Source organism: Anas platyrhynchos, chromosome 4 (assembly GCF_047663525.1).
Source record: "Anas platyrhynchos isolate ZD024472 breed Pekin duck chromosome 4, IASCAAS_PekinDuck_T2T, whole genome shotgun sequence".
Classification (NCBI taxonomy): Eukaryota; Metazoa; Chordata; class Aves; order Anseriformes; family Anatidae; genus Anas; species Anas platyrhynchos.
Genome location: NC_092590.1, coordinates 37,866,224 through 37,887,953, shown reverse-complemented (window position 1 = coordinate 37,887,953; position 21,730 = coordinate 37,866,224). Strand labels below are relative to the sequence as shown.

The window sequence follows — 21,730 nt, the reverse complement described above, 5'->3', positions numbered from 1 at the left end:
TTGTCACATACTAGTGAAATCCATTATCAACTTCCTTATCAACTTCCAAGGCTTTCCAGCTCCTACAGTATTTGCATATTTAACGATTCATTTGACTAGTATCAACTTTCATTTACCAAGTGCGTGGGAGGAAAAACAAGACATGGCATGTAGAAATCCATTTTTTTGTTGTTTATTTTAAGTAACGAGAGCTCCTTTTAATAAAAAGATTTATCTGGAATACAGTAGCATGGGATTGGAGAAGACCTGGTGAAAAATTGAGAATTATTAACTTTTAAAACAATGTTTTAATTTAGGGATTTTGAATTTAGGGGGGAAATTTTTTAAACTTCAATATTTCAAACAACACCTAGTTTCATTCATGTCCTTCTTCACCAGTCACCTTCCGTTTCCTCTGCAATACTTGTACAGAATTTCCTTCACTGACTACACCCAAATTTTTGTTACTTATGACATCACCATGACAATGCCACCATGGAAACATCTACTCTAAACACCAAAACTTTTAGAAGTTACCAGAAAAGAAAACATCACTGAATAAATCAAGGAAAGGAGCAAGCTGATAAAGCCTTAGGAAGACTCCATTGTGACACAAATGTCACGGTAACCCCCCTTGGTAAAACAGTGAACATGGGAGCAGTGTGTGACACTTACAGGAAGGTTTTGCCAAGTGTATTCTTAAAAATACACACGGATTTTGTTTCCGCTTTTTAACATTCCGTGTTGACTGGTTTGCAGGCACACTTCTGAATACTGTACATACAAATCTAAAACACTTTAACATTGTCTTTGATAGTTTTCAATAATGATGCATAGCTTCATGCAATTTGACTTTTTCTTTGACAGTTAACTGACCGTGCTTCCAACTGCAGAGACCACTTCTGTCAAGGCACTGAACCTCAACAGTAATCAAGAACACGGCAGAGCTGGGATGCTGTGCCATGAAAACTGCAGCTTCATATTTGGCCACAACAAGTGTGCAGATGACTGATTTCCTGTATTTTGATACCAAATGCAATCACCAAAATCATAAGCCTCTGTGCCTTGGTATGACTGTGAGTCCATGTGCTCAACCGAATTTCAGGACAGAGGGGGAACCCTATTCCAGTGCAGCTGGAAAGCACAGAGCCATGCTCAGAAGAGAAAGGTCACTGCTTCCTCTTGCAGTGTAGTACAGTATCTACGCTTGCTCTGATTCCAGGGCAAATCCAAGAGACGTGGACCTTGCTGAAGCATCGGGCTGCCCTCCATCCTGGGCGATAGAAAAGCATATAAAAGCTCTGAATGAAAATAAAACTCCATTCGTACCTACTTCTGCTTTTCAGTCACAGACATGCACATGTGATACTATAGAACTGCTGCAGAGCACAGTACTCCTGAAGTTCTGTTTTTCAAATGAGACGTTATAAAAAGGCACTGACAACTTGAGGCTATCAGAGATCACAGCACTTATCTCTGCAGCGTGACAATACCTTTTGTTGAACTGTCTTTTAGCAATGTCAACATGCCCAAATGCTTACTTATGAATTCAAATCATAAATACTTGCAGGTGGATAGGAGTTAGCCTCTGCCTCAGTCACACATCAGTATGGACTGGAGCTTCTTTTACCTATATTTATGGAGAGTTTACGTGAAGTCAGTAGAACTGGGTTAAGAAATACAAGGTTCAGTAGTCAAAGCTGGAGTGTCAGATTTGGGCCAGTTCCTCTTACCTCCACTCCCTCTGCTAGCTCACTGGATACTTGGTCACCTCCCTGAGTAACCACCTTGCTCAGCTCTCAAAATTTGCTCAGAAAAGGTGCTGGGACAGGCAGTTATTTAAACCACTGAAATGTAAAGGTTCTTTACAAAAACTTTCTTTTGAAAGATTACAAATAAAGGGGAAATGTTATTACAAAAATAAAGGGAAGTAATAGTACTGTTTCATGCCAAAGTGACTAAATTCCTCAGGAATTACTTAACTATATCAATAAATAATGATTACAAATAGGTTATTTCCAAAAGCAAAATTTCTTCTGTGCTACAATTTCTAGCATTTTTTTCTCTACAATATACTTGTGAGCAAACAAATCAAAACTTATTTCTCTGCCTTAAAAATCTTCACGATCATTTGGTTTCAGCTATGTACCTGACCTGACAAAAAGAAGACAGACAGCAGCCTTCCCTGAATGCTTTGGTACACACACTCCTAATCACCATTAATGAAACATTGCAGAATGTTGCAAAGAAATGTGAACAGCATAAACCTATGTTAACTTGAAACTGATGTATCTTACAGTACTTTGTTTCAATGCTTCTCCTCACCATATATATGAACCCTAATCAATTATATATAGTTTATGGGACATTGCCCATTTATAACACCATTGCTGGGAATATATCATATTAACTGTTAATAATAAGAGTTAACATGAAGATGATGATATTGCAGATTAATGCATCTGGAAGCCAAGATTCAATAGCTTCTTATTAGGTAAAACGTTAATCAGAGGTATCCATGCTGAAGGCTGCTATTCTTTAAAGTCTAGCTAAGCGTTCTCACAAGGATACAGGCTGGTAATTACATGCACGATATTTAAGGTTTCATTAAATCAAACGTAACCTCTTAGAAACCTTTTTTTTTCGAGTAAGCTTTATAACTAAAAGTTTCATAGCAGAAATACAGTTTTCAGAAATGTAACTGACAATCCTACATTTAACACCATTCATTTAAGATGACAAATTATTTGCATTAAATGCATTATTTATTATAAGCTTCAACATGTCTTTATCAATGTTGTTTAGACAACTTACATTTACATTACCAGGCAATTAGGAACTGGAAAGGCAGTACAGAACACTATATTCTCCAGTGCACATGGGACAAAATTTAAACCATAAGCACTACCACAGGTTAAGCTATATAACAACAACAAGCTTGGACAACAATCTATTTTATTTCTGGCAGCACTAAGGATATTTTATGTGCTATATACAAGGAACATTACAAATAGGATCACTAATTGAATATAGCATTCAGACTATATAGTAGCATGACTCTGTGGAAGAACTAATGCCAGTGAGCACCAAATTCATGAATCAAAATTCACCGGAGGCACTGAGTTCACAGCTCCCTGAATGCTATTCAGAAGCCCATCTCAGTTACTGTTGAGGTAAACGGTATCTTCAAACTTGAAATCCCACCCTGTATTAATTAAGCTCTAAAACTAAGTTGGCACGACTAAATTAATGAATGGTACAGAAAGCTACACAGAAAATTACTAGTCATTGTTTCTCATTCCACTGTAATTATGCAGTACGATATGAAACGATAAAGCAACAGGTTTAAAACAAGCCAACAGAAGTGTGCGAGCTATGTCCTTGCTGCCACTGCATGTTGAGGAAGCCAGATGTAGCAAGGAAATTCAATGAAAAATTAGAGAGGTTCACAAGAAAAAAAGTGTTCAACAGTCCAAACCATAGATTGCCAGGGTACAGGAAGAGTACAGCAGAGCACATACATTTAGTTTGCTGCCCCAAATACCTGCCACTGGATAAACTGAACCTTCAGAGAGGGCCACATCTTGGCAAGATGTGTGGCTAGTCTGATCCGAATGACTGTTCTTCGTGTGTCAATACCTCAACAAAGATATCAAGGAGCTTTAAATATTTACATAACTCCAAGAGGAGTCCTCAAGTTTGGGGCTGTGTGACAAAGACTGAAGCTTTGGCAACTCCCCCCACCCCCAGACTAGTTTGTTTACTACTCTGATGAAAAAGTAATACATGTTTATCTTCCTCAAAATGAACAGCTCGAAGTCATGTTACAAACAGCAGAACAATTAATGCACATTTTACACACTTCTTACAAGCATCTCTAGGGCTTGTAGGAAGAACAGAAGCATATGCTATGCCTTCTGGTTCTTGCACACAAAAAGTTTTACCATCTCTACTGAGAAGTAATGATGAAAACTGCAGTTTAGGGGACAGAATATTTTGTTATCTGTCCATAAAGTCACTGAAAGAAAGATCCTTATCTTGCTTGAAAGGTATGCAGATCATTCTTTAACATTTCAAGTTCTACAAAAAACAGTCCTTTCTTAGGTTTGGCTGTATAGAGCACCATAACTCAGTGAGACATAGCAGGGGGAAAGTTGCCAGAGAGATAAAGTAAAGAGAGATGAAGTTTCAGTCGCTTAGAAACAAAGGCACAGGTCTCCAGATGAGTGCTTGCCTGGAAGATACATGTTCCATATGGGAGGTAAGAAGAGAGGAAAACAGCGAGGCAGATCATCTGGAATCAATTTATTTGGTGAAAGAACAACAAAACATCCATTTTTCTTAGAATAATTGTCTTTCTCAACCTGCAGTAAGTCCATGGTCCCAAGAATATGAGGAAAGCTCTGCTGGTGTGTATTGATATAGATGATGTAGTCAAAGCAGGTCTTGTGTAAACAGAGCTGTGTCATATAAATTACAATCTGCTACAGTAAAATAAAAATACTCTAAAATAAAAATCTTCCCATACAGCTTTACTGAAACAGTAGCTGATGTTACAACTACTCTCACAGTACTATTTGTCCCAGTTTAGCAGTATACACTGCTATATGTGTATATAGTACATCTGCTGCTTGAACATCCCTTCTACAAACAACCTGCTGCTTATAAATTGCTTCAGACTAACTCCACACTTGCTTCCCTTTCCAGGATGCTGGCTTACACATCATATGATTAGTAACATAAATAAGTAAGACAAGTTACGCCTCTCCTGAAATCCTTGAAGTGCTTCAGCCTCCTTCCTTCCTCTTCATGAAGCCACAATCCCCAGTAACTTGCACCATACTTTGCCTGCAAATCCTTCACAAGCATCACGACTTGCTGACGCAGGACTTACTGAAGAGCCATCACCTGTCAGTTAAAGTCTCTTCATTGTATATTCACTAATATCTACTATCATTCTGAAGATAAAACTCGGTCTTTGTCCTTCTACTGTGAGGATGACTGTGAGGATCCTGACTGAGCATAACAACTGAGAAAGTCTCGAACTAATAGGAATGAAGCAGCATCACCTTAGTGATAAACAGGGGCTCCAGTCATTTGTCTTTCTGCTTCCGACATCACTAACCATTACCACAGAAATACCCATGAGCTTAGTTGCCCAAGAGTACAGCTTTGTTGATTTCAGCAGCGCTCTCTCCAACTGGCCTGTCACCCATTCCAGATCATATAATCTTGTCCAACTCCTGCACATGAGAGCTCTTCAAGAGCTCACCTAACTGGGCGATCACCTTATGTGGCAAGCCTTTGCATTTGACCCAGCCCAGCAGCATAGGGTTTTGTGGTGCTGCAACAGCAACAGGTTTTGGTCTTCTTACAATGAAGTGCACTTACTGTTTGCTTTCATTGTGACACACTTTTATGTCCCTTCTGGAAGGCAGTTTATTTCAAATATCAACCAGAAAAATCTCCTGTTACTTAAGCATGGCTATACCACCCAAATCTCTGTCTTAAATATGCTATTTAATAGATGCAGAATTACTCAGTAAAAAGATATCTTAAGATCAAAATACTTACAAAAAGCAGAAGCAGAAGTGGAGTTACAACAATGCCCTGGAAGAAATAAAAGAAATTGTCCATTAGTCAGGGAAGCAGAATACTCTTTTCTTCATTTTACCACGATGCATGGAAATAAACAAATGCCATTCAACATCATGGAAATTAAGTGAAAAAAAGTTCAACTTCACTCTTCAGTGTACATTCCTTAGCACTTGTACGTTGATCATTTTATAAACTATACTCAGTACAAAGTTTTTTTGTTTGTTTTTTTACCTCTAGCTTTTCCCATTTTGGGCCTAAGCCTTTCTAATCTGAAAGACGGAAATACAGATCAATTATTTTAAAAAACATATTAAAGCTCTCCCCTCACTGTGCTGTATCTTAACTCCACTAGGCTGCCCCTCCTTAGGGGGAGACTTGTGATTGAGTCCCGTGCTACCCAATCCCAAGTCTTCTTCTGAGCAAAAGCCACATCAACTGTGATGAATTAGGTGTCGTGACTGTGTAATGTAAACTGATACTCCCCAAGGAAATGAGCTGAGATCTCAAAACTCATTTCACTTGATTAGACTTCGTGTCTCACTGGTAAAAGGCAAGTCTTTCATCTAATTTAATCACACAGGACCACCTCAGCTTTCCACATCCCCCAGGCAGACGCAAGCAAAAGGATTTTTTGTCTTCACTGACAAGGAACAGGTTTAAAGCTGATGATTGGACAAAACAGAGGGTTTTAAGTTTCATGAGAGCAAATCTTTAAATGAGTTGTTTGGGTTGGGAGTTAACATGACATGCATCAGTTTCATGGCTGCAAAGAGCAATTCCCCATCATCCTTCCATCTGACTTCAATATTTTATTGTTGCTCAACAAAATTATTTTATCATTTAATGTATGCTAATTCACAGAGCTTGCTCAGAATTTCTCTAAGACAAGACTGTTCTTCATCCAAACATTTCTCAAGAATAATTCCTTTGGCTATTCACAAACTTCATGGTATAAAGGATGACAGTACAAAATTTGCTTATGTTCATCTTTAAGGGTGCTTATTTTCTGTTTGGTTTTGTCTCCACACAAAAAACAATTAAACAAAAAGGCAGCTTTTCATTTAGCCTAGAGAAACACACCTTTACTTAAATATTTTGGAAGCCAATATAAAGAAAAACCTTATATGACTAGTTTTGTATTTACTTTCTGGGTCCACAAGTCACTAATCCAGACACCAGTGCCCACTATGCACACAAAGTTCCTCTTGTGTTCTTAAAACAAAATGCAACAAGTAAATGCCACAAGAAGGGTAGAGGAGACAACAGATAAGCTGTGCAACTTGAAGACTGCAGAATTTTAAAACATATTTTGAAATTAATAATATATGCTGTATCTGACTGCCCCACAGCCTAGCTATCCATAATCATTTATCTTTTTGCAAATGTCACAGCTGAGATGGATCATAAAAGACTAGAAATAGAAGAAGCAGTAAGAATTGCTTTAGGGAGTCGCTCACTGTTTACAGGGGAGCCTAGACCAAAATGCAGATACAGTTATAAAGAAATATAGATGTTCAAGTGCGTCAGCTGCAAAGGATTAAACAAAAGCTGAGAAAGGGAGGACGCACTAAGAGCTGAACTTGTGAACAGCAGCATCTACGATGCTTGGAACAGAGAGCTGACAGTAAGATCTGTATAAAGCAGATGCAGCAGTCACTCCATCAGAATGGGCAAACTCTGGAAAAACTACTAAGAATACCTGAGCCTCTTCTTCCCTTTTCCCCACTGACAATGACATTGCACAGCTCAAACAGTAGCAAGTGGCTGAGTACTGCCTAAGCACCCTGAAGTTTTGGGATAGCAGGAAACAATTGCAATAGGCTTCCAACTTCAGATTTTTCTGGGCATGAGCAATGTGGGGCATGAATGGCACACGAGGCAATGCACCTACATCATCTTCTCTTTTGTTTTTACCTTTGCTTACGATGCATCTCCTCTAAACCTGAAGGATCTCAATGATTCAGCACCATTAGCCATTTCTTGTGTGCTTTGTGCCTCAGTGAATCCCACAGCACTTTTATACATTACAGAAAAATGCAAAAATAGAAACAGAAGAAAACAACCCTCTGCTTTATCTCGATGATGGATAAAGACAGCATCCTTCCTCTTTAGGATGGGACCTCTGATTTTTTATATATTTGCTATGGAAGGTTTGAGATACTAACACAATGGGCAGCAACAGCTGCTAGTTCAAAGCACATTATTTCATAAAAGAAAACATTACCTCTGTGACAGTAACACTTCTTCCTAATTCTGTAAGTGGAGGGGAAGAGAATCCCTGCATACATCATAAATAGAATCCTGACTGTGCTTGTTGAAAATCTAGTGTTCAAAAGGTCAATTCTAGCAATTCTTTAGAAAGTTTTGCAATTAAACCTGGAGATCTTGATAATCAGAAGGAAGTTTCCCGTTGTCTCACCACAGAAAGGATTCACGAGGTTGAATTTGCCCATTTGCAACACACAGGCAATTCCCTGGGAAGCTAAACAATTACCTGACAGTACAGACAAGTTCATATTAAAAAATAGATGCTGTTGCAGAATCAGATTAATTTGATGTTAATGTTTTATTTTGATAGGGAATTCTCGCTGGAAAAAACAAGGACTACATTAATACCAAGGATTTTTTTCAGTCTGTTGTGCTGTGCTGACTGTGATTGTTTACGGGGGCAAACAAGGCAAGATTTGTTAGGGGAGAGAACCTGCTATCAGGCTGCCTGATAGAGATGGAAAAGAACAGCCAAACCCTGTGTACATAAAGCCCATTTATGCGCTATATGAACACACTGTTGTGCTTTTATTTGCAAAAGCCCTTTTCATAGGTTTCTATCCCAGGCTTGAAGGATTCACATGACTAAAGCATAGCTAACAAAAGGTATTATTACCTTTCCCTGCACACTACCTCACTTCAACACATTACCTTTTCGTTAGAAATGTGCTCCTCAATATGCTCATAAGCACTACGTGACGCATCTCAATTCATACACACTGAAGAATAACAAACAGAGCACATTCAGTCTAAAATCAACTGACAGAAGTTACAATGACTTCGGTTCCTAAGGTAAAAACAAAATGTAGTTCACTCAGGAGAAAAGGAGGAAGAGAATGGTTACTCTACGCTGTCCTGCTCATGCACTAGCAGGCTGTTAACCAGGCATGTTCTGCCCTGTGTGACATGGTTTCCTTCACAGTAAAGACAGAAAAAGAAAAAAGAAAAAAAGAGACTATTGTTTTTAAGTCAAAGAGGAAAAGTATCTAACTTTGACTGCTCTTTTCCCTGCCTGGCTTTCGAGGCAAGTGCTGTCAAACATCCAGTGTATGGAGATAAACAGATTGGAGATTAGCACTTCCAGCAGAAGCCGAGCAGCTGCCCTTGAGAATGCAAGGTCATCACACAGTTTTAGCATCTCCAAAGTTCGTGTGGAGTGTTAAGTTTTCTGACTGCTGCCCACAATGGAGTCAAAGTTGTAAAGTGACTGCCGTTTGCCATCAGCAGAAAAACTTTCAAGAAATCCATTTACACCTCTGATGTGAAAGACTGACTGAATATATTTCAATGATTTTAATGGAAAAGGAAGAAAACAAAATCTCAGCCTGACCTGGGACACTGATACAAAATAGGAGTCTGAACAGTCAAATTGGATACCTGCACATACACTACTTTTTACGGTATCAAGAAACACATCTTCACGTTAAACTATCTTAACAGAGTTTAAATTCATGTGTGCGCATGCATGTGCACGTGCCCTGTAGCAGGAAGGAGGATACCTGGAGATACATTTAATTGCTATTTGCCCTGTACAGATAAAATATGTTCAGAAGGTTTTTAGAGGTTTTATTCAGTACAGCACTGCTGTAGAGCAGATATTAGAAGGTGTTTTCTTCTCCAAGATAATACGTAGAATCAATGCATGTAATTGGCTGCCAAATTGGACAGCAAAAGGAAGTAACATAATGGATTTGAATCTATAATGGCAAATCATTAAGAAAGAAATTATGCAAATAGTAAGAGCAAGGTGGGCACAGATCCAAAGGGACACATGGTAGAAGACAAGTAAGGATTATTGTAATGAGGCATGAAATACATGTGAACTTTCCTTCGTTTCCTTTACCCACAAATTTCCCATGCAATTTTTCTTCATTCTCACAGGTCATCAGTATGACACACATATGGCAATTACTAAGTGGGGAAAAAAAAAAGTTTAACCAAAGCAGCCTCTGGTTTGTTAGAAGTAGGAATAGAAGGCAAAAAATATATATAATACATGCATATTATATATATATATTTGTAATCAAGGCACAGAATAAATGCATAATTTCTGAAAGCAATTACCTACTCATGTGCTTAAACCAATCTAGGCAGTATTTCTGCTTGCAGTGTGAGATGGACATAACCTCAAAACATGTATTATTTCTATTTCTACTTCTGTCATTTGTTTGCTTGCTTTTGTGCTTGGAAATGTTTGTTGGTGGTGGTTTGGTTTGTTGTTTTTTTGTGTGTGTGTGCCACCCACTACATTTCTATTTTTATTTTTGACAAATTTGCAGACCACTTCACGTTTTTCATTTTAAATAGTAGCCTTGCCTCTTGTAAAGTACTTCTAGGTCAGAATTAGATATGTTTGTGAGCAATACAGGTTAACTAGTACCAAATTTCTGACAATACACAGAAGTTCTCAAAGTCTGATACCATCACAACAGGAAAACAAGTGGACTATCCCAAAGGCCCAAAAGCTTATAGAACATGATACAGAGATTGTAAAGACCGCAACAGCACTTAGAGTCAACTCCATCTATTCAAGAGAAGGACAGCAAGACTTCCCCTACCTTCAACCCTCACAGCTCTACAATTCCACTTGGTGACATGGCGCCTGCATAACATATTGCTTATTGGATAGGACATTACATTACACACCCTCTTCAATAGGCTGATTTAAAATATAGTCCCATGCTGACTTGTTCTGCAGTAATCTTTATTTTAGACATTACAACAAGATCGACTCTTACTTCTGAAACAGGGTTTTCACATACCTGGATAACCAGCCAAAAGTCCCAGGAAAGAGTAGCCTTCCCCCTTCTTTCACCCACTCCCAATTCTCTGGAATGATGCATAGCCTCACGACACACACCACAGAACATGTTTAAAACCTCCATACTTCTTCGGTTTCAAACCAGAATAGCAAAAAAAATAAAAGTTACATTGGGAGGGCCTGTGCAAGGCCTTATGAAAGCATCATTCCGTGCTGTATGGAGTCCCAACAGAAAAGGGTTGCATAGGCAACTGTGAATTCTGCACATCTCGATGTTTCGAGTATTAAACCTTTTTAATACGATTTCAAATCTGTAACTGAAATACTTTGGAAAAAAATTCAGTGCATTAGTACATGGACTAACTGACTGCAGGTGCTTTCGAGACATCCCTTTTCTGGATTCTTTGAGCAGTTTTTAGGATTTGTAGAAGCATGGCTATAAAGAAGATGCTATTCATTTGTTCCTATTTAAAGGCAACACTGGAAGTGACAAGTTTGTGTTGAATTAGATGCTGAACTAGATCTCAATTTCCACACTGATGCATACATTCTCCTCACCCCCAAACAAAGCTAACTGTCCCCATGAACGACGTGTTGGTTTTCCCCTATTCCAATTTCAGAGATAGAGTTAGAACTAGACTTTCCGTTGTGCTTGTGATTTCAGCCACTGCCTCACAATGCATCTTCAGCGTTCCTGTGTTGTTCCCCCATGGACATCACAGAAGCTCATGATTCCAAAATAACCACTTGTCTTTTGTTCTCCGATTTTATTATTTTCCAAATTATTAAAGTTGCAGAACATGGGCTTTTAAAAGTCTCCTATCTCACATCCCTTCCATGTCAGCTACTCCAAAGATGTTATTAGCCCTGAGAAGTCTTCTACAATTGTAGGTCTTCAAAGCAAAATAGTTAATTTAGCTCTTTACTGTACTGTTTTATATCAAATGACTGATCTGAATGCTGAGAAGAACAAAGGCTTTATGAATTGATATTTTTTAGAATGCTAGATGCACCCATTCTCCCCACAATATACAATAAAAAAATGCAAAAGGATATTGAGAAGAACATAAAGTTAAATTCACACATTTTGTTAAATTCACAGTCTACAGCATGAAGTCAATGAACTACAGTACCAAATTGAAAATATAGCTTTGCATAACCCTAATTCAACTATAATTATAAATAAGTACAACAATTGCTGCAACTCATCGAATTAGGCCAATATTGGATTTTAATAACAAAACTGTAAAATTAGAAGTGCTGTGTCAAATGGCTTTTCCTTTATTGAAGGAGACAAAATAAACCTGATTTCACATCAACTATGAGATTATGCAGAGTACTTTGTGAATTGTTCCAGATGTTGTACCACCTTTGTTCTGTTGTGACAACCCAGTGTTCTCTACCACGGGAAGGGAAATTTGAAGAAAAAAAAAAAAAAAAGATTAGATTAAAAAGCATGTTAGCATCAGATACTCGTAGAAACCAAATGAATTTTCACTATTTATTAGGAATTACTAAATACGAATGTTCCCCATACACACACTTTACACAAGTATGAAATCAACACAGAATCAAAATGAATTAAAGAAGCCAGAATTCAGTACTTCCAATGCAACAGAACCTGGAAAGAAATACAGTGGTCTGAAATACTGGCATAACATTACTACCTCTGTTGTAAATTGAGTGCAAAGAAAAAAAATCAGAAGGAGAAACTATTTTTTCCAGTAGTTTTGAGGGGTCAGGCTCCAGTACAGGGTAGAGAGTTAAGTGAAGAGTATGAGTCTTTCAGAAAGGTAAAACTCCATATAAATATAGTTTGCCTGGCTTCCCAGCAGAGGGCATCTTCAACACATGAGAAATTTTCTTTTTACACAGCAGTAAAGTCAGTAAGGACCCTGAGTTTTAAAGTAACTACAAAAACTTCTTTGGGTTTTGAAAGTGAAGAAGAGCACTTGAAATGATGCACAAAAAAAAAAAAAAAAAAAAAAAAGTCTGAATCAGAATTGGAAATAAGTGCTTCAATCAAGCATCCTGAAACCTGATAGCTTACATTAGCATGAGCGAAACTCAGTGAGACAGGAGTTGTCTGGCAGTGTGTGGAATAGCTCCTGAGATGGGCAAGAAAATGCTGCTGGCTGAGGAAATTGCTGCTGGCTGAGGAAATTGCTGCTGGCTGCAATTCCCTTCAGCTGCAGCAACCTCTCGCTACTGTGTGTGACCAAAGGGATCATGGAGAGCCTTCGCATGTCTGTCTGGGACAGGAGCGAGCCACGTTCCCTGCTCAAACTTGCAGCACCCTCCTGCAACTTTTTATTAGCTCTCTTTTGCACAATGCAAGAAGTTGGGTGTCTTGTTAACATCTTCAGTGTATGCAATGATATTGCCAAGCCAGTAGCTCCAGCTCTTTCCCATTTCCTTTTCTGTCACTCTCGCTGAGCATCATTCCTGGCCCCAATTCTTTCTTCCTCTCCTTCACGTCTCATCCCGAGAATCTTTTACACTTCCTCACACGTGCAATACTTTTTCCAAATATGAGCTCATTAAACCACTGTCTGTTCCTGTTCAGGTTTATTTCTTGTGCAGCGTCAACAAAGAACAAGATCACTAATTCTGTATGTCAGCACAGGAGCTCAGTTTATACATTGTCATGGTGGGCCTTCCCTAGAGGAGACATAAAAGGAAGAAAGGGATTTCTCAACCATCCTCACCTGTGCATTTCTCAGATTGATTCCCTTCCCTTTGCAAAAATCATTTAGACACAATCCTGTAACTCCTTGCAGGCAGAAAGGTTCCCACAGCACCCAGCAAGGCCTCAGTGGGACTGAGGGGGAAAGCAGAGCAGCTCAGGGGATTAGGGTGCCTGCAGGTGTAAGCATGGCCCTTTCTCGATAACAGCTGCATACATGATAAGGATATAAGAAAGAGTTACATGCTTTGGAGCTTATGTCAAGTGCAGCATGTATGGTAGTGCAGTGCTAAGAATGCACTACAATTTCTCCTTGTTTTGAATGCAGGAAACAGAAATGCAGTAACATGCACACTTTAGAAAAAAAAAAAGTTATTTTTCCATTTAATTTTCAAGTATGTTTTGTTGAAAAATAAAATTACAAGTGAACCTACCTTCATTAACCATCAAACCCTAATTTTAATTAATAGGAAGACGTTAGGTAGCAAAAGATGCCAGCCTCAGCACCCCTGCCATCACAACACCATTTGGTAGCAGGAAAGGATGGCACACTAGATGGTGCTGTGGGACCTTCCAGGGAAAAGAACTTCCTTCTAAAAGAGAAGTTGTAGTATTAAATTAGCCATATAGTTGATTCCATGTTTTGAAACACATTAAAGAGTATTGAGTCACAACTAAGAGAAACCAGAACTACAGAAATTAGAGCAATGCACTAATCCTGCCTGATCCTGCTTTTTGGAATAGTTAAGTGCCCCTCTTCCACTGCAATGGTTTCTCACCTCTTCTTCCCCAAACAAGAGAAAGCAGGTTTTCTTATGCTTTACACCAGCCTCCTCTTTTTTCCAAAGGTTTATTCAACATGTAAAACAGAATTAGAAAAGTGATGTCCAAGGTCAGAGATCAGATACAGAGAAAAGTCCCTACCAGCCTTTTCTGATCTTTTTTTATGAGCTGGACCTAATTCTATCTAGAACTCAGTATTTTATTCTGCGAGTGTGTGTGTCTATATGTATATATATAATTATATGTAATGTTTTAACACAGTAAGCTTTGAATTGACTAAACTTTAAATTAACTTTTCCTGCTGTGATTATCAGTTGTGTGAAAGAAAACAGAAGCATAAGGAAAAATTACAGAAACCTGAAAAAAGAGCTATAACAAATACAGAAATAAGCAGTCATCAAAATTGATTGTATTTATTTCTTTGATAGCCTTCTTTGTAACTGAAAACTATTTAAATACAACAGTGTCTGCATGAACACACCATCATTATTTGAACCAAAGAACACTTCATATCTTTAACACACATACTTTGTTTAAATAAACTCCTATCTCCCAATTTTTCTTAAAGCCAAGAACCTCAAACAGTACAAGAAGAAAGCCTTGTACAACTCTTCTATGACATATGGAAGAAAAACTTCATATAATGGGCAGGAATGTTGTCCCAGTAAAATCCTGTAAGCATTCATTCATTTAACAGTAGCAATAGAACACTTAATTGGGCTTGCAAAGCCCAATTAAGCTCTCACTCACCCAAACCGTGGGTTTGGGCTGTGGTACCTGTGAAATAAATAAGATACTGCCCCTCCCCTCAAATCAGACCAACAGCATTGTTAGTCTGTAAGTATCAATATAGACAAATTAGACAGCTTACATTTGTTTTGTCAGCAAAATTCCTCATCAGCAATGGTACTACCTACACTCTGTAAGCTGAGAAATACTCTCCAAATTCCCTTAGGATAAATGATGCTCAGGACCCCTCAGGATTGCTGCCAAGACTGCTAGAAAGTTAAACTAATAGTAATTAATTTGTGAGCGAGCTCACTCATATATTCTCTTTCTCTTCCTTAGTAAGTGCCCCAAATTGTTTTACTAAAATGTATGACAAAGCTCATTCGATCTGTTTTCCCTTCTTATTCCCGGATATGATTTCCGTTCTGAATTGAGCATTTCCAAAGCGTTAAGCCAAACCCAACCAAAATACATGCACACGTGTGTGTGTGTGCGCACGCGTACACACAACCCCCCAGACCCAGCCCCCAATATGGTAATCTATATTGCTTGTGTTCTCTGCTGCCTGCCTGGCCCCAAGTCATCAATAATGAATAGAAATGTACAGCTACAGCAGTAGCCTGTGTCATGGGCTTGTCAGGGATTTTTGAAAAGGAACAAAAACACAGGTTTGCCATTTCATTGTATCTTCTTTGGCAAACACAAGACAGAGGAAACAAAGGGGTATTTAAAAAAGGGAAATATGATTAACCCTTTTTGTACTAATTGGTGGTTTCTCCTACCATACAGAATAAAAAATTATTTGCTTGTAATGCAACCGGTATTCTCTTAGGCCTGGGAATTCAACAATAATGTTGATTTTGAGCACAGGGAGGGGAGGTTGCTCCTATTTTAAGATAATGAATACATACTGAAGAGGAGTCAAATAGCATGGTTTACATAGAGGGAGGGAAAAAATGGTTTTGTCTTCCAGGAAACCCACCAAGTTCAGCCTCAAATAAAATTGTTTTTGAAGAAGAAACTTAATGCAAGCAAACGCATACCCACACGGCATTATTGAAGATATGCAGATCCCAATAAATTAGTTAGACAATGTTAGAAAGGATGCAGTTATTTAATCTATCATTTCTTTTTAGTGTTCCCAAATACATTTCTATAGATATTGTGACTGTAGTCTTGCAGGAGTGATTATCTTGCATTTTCCAAACAGACCACACCAGCTGGTACACTACCAATCCACCCCCTGGGGAGGGTGGGTGGCAGATTACAAAATGTCCACAGGACATGCAAAAACTAAACTGATTGAAAACCCAATTGTAACCCTAAATCTTTCTTGCTTTCTACCTCTGCATAAATTCCAGAGTAACTCTTGCACTGTGTTTTGGTAACATCAACTTCTGTAGGAACTTCGGTAGTACGTGGGTAAATATTCTCCACTTCAGAAGATGGGACTGAAGACGCAGCCTTCTTTTCAAAAAGCCTGGAACTAAATAATTCGTGTAAGAAATTAAATTATATAAGCATTTGCTTTCAAATGGGAATCAAAAGCAAGATGTCTCAACTCAAATTATGCTGCCACGCCACCTTTTCCAGAAGCAAATAGTAAATGGTTTAAAAACAACTGAAGAAAATCTTCAGCAATCAGTAATAAGATTTGAACAGCCTACTCTGTGTGTGCAGACCTAATGTTACCTTGTGATAACTGTTTTTACTGCTTAGAATGGATTATTACAGTATTCAGCTGAATTGTGCATAAATTGCTGAACATTCACCGGTTGAATATGTTAGCAATGACTGAATAAGGAAAAAGGAACATAAAGCACCTTTTTGTGGCAGACATTAAAATAACTGCCTCAAAAATCACAAATCACTACAGCACACAAAGGTTAAGAGTACCAAACTGCAGAACAGTGATTCTGTTTAGATTAACTAGGTGCAGGCAAAGATCTTTTAGTTACAAAAAAAAAAAAATCTCACTTTATTCTGCTTAAAGAGTTACCAAACTATTTTATAGCAGAGAAGTCGTTTCACAGTTCTGACTCCAAACATGCTTTAGCATGACTGCAGTGATTATTATCCATTTTGCCGATTCTATATAAGCAGTAAAAACTGCTTCTTTTCTCCTGGTGACAAGTTTTTGTGCTTTTGCAAGAGCTCATCCATCTCTCTAGCCTATTGTCCAAACACAGGGCTGAGAGCATGAAACTTTGGTATTGTTTTGCCTTTTTTTGCCTAGTTTTGGGTATCCCCACAGCATGGACACCTGCTTAATACACGTCTTAAAATGCCCAACATGCACCTTTGGAACAAGAAAATGTAGTTTTTGTTCATCTGGAGTAGGGTGGGCCAAAGCCCACACTCTTGTTATCAATAATGCCATACGGGTCTCAGAATATCTTGTAATTTTATTTTAGTTTAACCATCTACTTCAAAGATGTGTATTTTTAAAAAATGTTATTCCTCGGGTATGGATGAGGATCTCATTCATGACACACAAAAAACGCAGGATTTTTTCAATTACTTGCCATCTCTAAAGTCACAGACGACCCAGTCGAATGAGGTCTTGCTTATGGCAGCCTGCCACTTAGCTGAGCACCCTAAATCGCTCATCTCAGCTCCTTAAAGAAATGACAACCGCTGTGAAGCATGCACGTAAATGGTAGAATCTACAGCTCTGTCTCATCAAAAGAGAGCTGTCTACACTGATTTTGTGCTAGCAGGTCCAACAAAAACCCACCTCCCCAAGTCACTGAGGCTCACCATTGCCATCTTCCTTGCAAGCAGAGAGAGGAATGCTGTGTAGGAAGGCTCTTGGGTTACACTGCTCAAACTTGCTGTTAGAAGGAGCCTGCTTTTACACCCTCTGATACAAACACCGGTTTTGGCTTAAATCATCTGCTCTGAAATGTGGATCCTTGATTTTGTAACATAACAGAGTATTTCTTGAGGGGGAAAATTGTTTCTGAAAACAAACCAGTCCTAGTCTAGCTGAGACTGCCGCAGCAGGGAAGGGTAATTCACATGAGCGGAACTGAACAGAGAGAAAATACTTCCTTCATGGCCCCCACAAGAAAGCCTTTTTTGATTTGCACTCCCAAGGGCTCAAATGGCAAGACAGTATTAACTTGGAAGGTGTTTCCTACTTTAGAAGAGGTAAAACAAGGAAATGTTTTACAAAATGGAAAGATATTGTCCAAGATCTCTACCTTCCCCTTCTCAAGTTATCATCATACTTTTTAGCTCTGCTCTCCCTCCCCAAACTTTGCCCCAGCTCTTTACACAGCACCACCATCAGGCTGGAAGTTCACCGTACAGGATTAGATCACTGTGTACTTAAACCTCAAAAGGCCCCAGTCCTCCATATCCAGGATAATTCTCATTCTGCATGGAGAATACATTCCTTTTAAAAGTGAAGTCCCCTATAATTGATCAGTTAAATGACAGGCATTCACAGAACCTTATTAGCTGGACAACACATATCCCTAAGGCTCTTAATTTTTACGGAGGACTTCTAGGATTCTCTAATCAACAAGAGACTTGTTTGTGTCTACTGTCATCATTAACTTCTTCCATGAACTGCCTCACCTGGCAAACAGTACTGCTCTCCACAGAAGACAGGGAAGGAGTAAATCAGCCACTATCTCCACCCTGAACGTGTGAGTTACTGAGAGAATTACAAGATTTAAGCCATCCCAAGATTAGTAAGTGACTTGATTTTCAAAGTAGTTCTCAGGTTCCTCAATTGATCTAATAGAAATTAAGGTACACAACCTCACGTTAGTGTTATGCACCATTGAGATCTACCAGCTGAAACTATTTCAAAAGAAAAAATAATGAAAAATAAAACACCATCATCCAGCTCAGTATCAGTTGTTAATAACTATTGCTTATCCATTATAAAGCAGCTTTAGTTCCCATCAGATGGAGGGTTATACAACAGCCTCATCCTGGTGTTAAATACAGACATTAGTAGTATTCTGTAGACAATGCCTTACAAGTGAGAAATACAACAGCTCCCGTCTGAGTACACAAAGTATATTTCAGAGAAAGGATCCTGACCTCCCTGATCTAGTCACCATCAGTCTATCATCAGCCTTTTTTGTTATAAATGTAATTTCAGTGTGAAAAAGACTCCGTTTCCTATTTTTTTTCCCTGAAGTTTTGCTGCATACTCACACAGGTGGCAGAGTCAAAAAAGGAAACTGCATTAGTTATTTACAATTGCACATAACTGTTATATCCCTAAAGCAGTTACACCTGTACAGCAATGCAAATGCATGTTCAAGGCAGGTTTGTAACATGACAGTGGCTAAATCAAGGCCCTGCTATTAGAAAGGAACAAGGCCATCATCACCCTCATTTCCACAAGAGACCAGCCTCTCTCATATCAAGAGCAGAAACAACCACCCTGTAGGTTAAAGTAACAATAACGTGGACTGGTTGTTCCCAGTACTGGTGCTGTAAATGATCTGCCAGCTCTCAAATGTCTTTGGAAATTTTTAAGCACCCTGCTTTCCTGAGAAGGTGCATTAACCAAAGAGCTTTGGGATCTGTGAACAAGCGAGCACTCCCAGGGAGCTGCCTGTCAGATGCCTGCTAGAGCATTCCACAAAAAAAAAAAATAAATTAAAAAGTATATATATCAAAAATAACCCAGCAGTTTTATAGCACATCTTATATAAGAGAGTTTTTAAAATGTAAATATTATTTTTAAATTAGCATTTCTGTTTTGCCTACAATCCAAAGCATCTAACATCACAAATCATGACAAGTAGGTGGCCTAGCAACCTAGACAGACAGACAGAGGAAGTTCAGTCAGTCAGTAATAAAAAGCTTTGGCTGTCTGGCTTCAGGGAGAAGAAAATTGCTTGGATGATCACTTCAGTACTCTACTAGGTGATGCACTATTTTATTCTTTCTGATAGCTGCAGTTTAAAAGAGCTCAAAACAGGAAAATGTACATGTAAAGGCTGAGCAAAGATGTGGACTGAAGCTTTATTTTGTTTGGTTTCAAACTCACACTTTTCATAGAGCCATGGGAGCCAGAGACAGAAAAAAGGAAACTGTCCCTGAGCGCCTGACAGTAGCAGAAATGAAAACAGCTGCTTAAGTTATGAGCTACTTGTAGAGCAAGCGGGTTTAAGAGCAAAGGGCTCTGCTGTGTGGGGCAGCCTTTGCAACTATGGCAGGTGTCACTGCAGCGCACTTGCCAACAAAGCAAACCAAAACATGTTTATTAATTGCAACGCATGGCTGCAATTAAACTTATCATAATTCACTATAATATGTGAAAACGCAGCTTCATTCTAGTCACCTGTAACTGGGGGGCAATTTTACATTGCTGCTTATTATGGACCCAAGCCTAAAGGTGTCGAACATTTACATCTAGTCCTGGATAAAGAAGGCATTCTGCACCTTGCAGAAAAAAAAATGTTGTTGGCTGTTTTGTTTTGTTTTTCCCCCCATTTTAAAAATGAAGCGGTATCAAGGCTGACACTTCATTCTCCATCCCTTCTCATTCTAGTTATATCTAGGCAGTTATAGTGCTAAACTCTTATGCTATCGATAAGTTTTAAATCCTTCAGTCTCTGTGACTGGCTTTTCTCTTCCCAGGCTCTCCCCTTTTTGCTCCTCTCTTTGTCCTTTCCCTCCTCAAAATCTTTTCCTAAACGACTAACAAAGTACAGTCTTCTGGAGTGTTTACTTCCAAGTGTACGTCACACCGGAGCCTATATCCAGCAGGACGCTGAAGCTCTCCCCATTTTTTCCCATAAATATGTTTGGGAAGAACTCTCACTTAGTGGTGAGATCAAGAAATGCCTTTTAACTTCATTACTAGTATCAATGTTGAAAAATCTCCAAATGTCAGCTTGTCTTCAGTCTCTGACAACTACCGTCTCCTCGCTCAGACTCCGTACTCTGATGACAATTGGCAAATAAATCTGATTTGGTCATTTATCCAGCAAGCACAGAGCATCAAGACGAACATTTCCAGATTTGACAAGTAATTGCTGTATTAAATACCGCACATGTACATTTCTCAGAAGTTGATGGCCCATCTGTAGAATACTTATTACTAGCAGCAATAACCATTCTGGCTAAGTGACTATTCTCTTCCAAGGGTAATAGCATCTGCTTACATAAAGGGATATTTTTGGCACATTCTCAAGGTCTTCTTTCTTCTGCCCTGCTGTCAGAACTCTCATCAGGTATGCACGGCACCTCCAGCACTCCTGCATACGCCAGGTAATTAGCCTTTCCACTAATCAGAGAACATCTCACATAGCTGCAAACGTACAGTACGCTGCTTGTTCCTTAACCCTCAGGTTTCCTTCGCTCATTTCTTAAAGGATCGACTGAATGCTGGCTACCTTGAACTACTCATTCAATGCACACCGTTTAGAGCTTTCCACTTGAAATCATTTCTGAGCATTTTGCTGGGAGCTGAATTTAAAGACATGAATTATCAATGTTTCAGCTAAAATATAGCCCTGATCTTTCATTTTTCTTCTAATAGTTATGAAAACAAAACCTCGCAAAGTGTTTCCTTGTGACCACCTTCACATGCCTCTCTGCTTGAAAAATTGATTACCTTAGATAAAAACTAAGTGACGCCAATGGTTTATTAAGACAAGAAACTCACGTTTAAAGGGAAAAAGGCTGCAGTAAGTGTCTATGCTCTGACAAATGGCAAAAAACACAGCTGATTTAACAAATGAGTGCTCAATCAATGATGCACTGAGGCACATGACAAAGGGAAGTCAAAATCCATTACATTCAAGAACCTCCTTTAAATTCCACTTCAGTGCACTGACCCTGTTGCTCAATGCTAAAGACTTTACAAGGTTTTCGGAAACATTTAGAAGAGCTTTTGTTTTGGCATTCACTCAGCTGCACCTCACAATTAACACTGCCAGACTCCTTTC

General features: G+C 38.8%; 1 protein-coding gene and 1 long non-coding RNA gene across 7 annotated transcripts in view; both read right to left on the bottom strand.

Moving 5' to 3' along the window:
* The window catches only part of SLC10A7 (solute carrier family 10 member 7), a 144,757-nt gene that overhangs the window by 45,825 nt on the left and 77,202 nt on the right, over positions 1–21,730 (bottom strand). For all 6 annotated transcript variants that reach the window (XR_011809082.1, XM_072037421.1, XM_038178040.2 and 3 more), the window contains one exon: positions 5,554–5,589. Coding sequence is in view for 5 of the 6 variants with exons in the window: in XM_072037421.1 (XP_071893522.1) it covers positions 5,554–5,589 (36 nt within the window). In the remaining variant the exon portion in view is untranslated. The remainder of the gene's footprint in view (positions 1–5,553; positions 5,590–21,730) is intronic.
* On the bottom strand, positions 12,094–13,877 carry LOC140002455 (uncharacterized). The gene is made up of 2 exons (XR_011809086.1): positions 13,727–13,877; positions 12,094–13,267 (listed from the first exon to the last, which is right to left on the bottom strand). It is a non-coding gene; the product is annotated as an uncharacterized lncRNA (long non-coding RNA).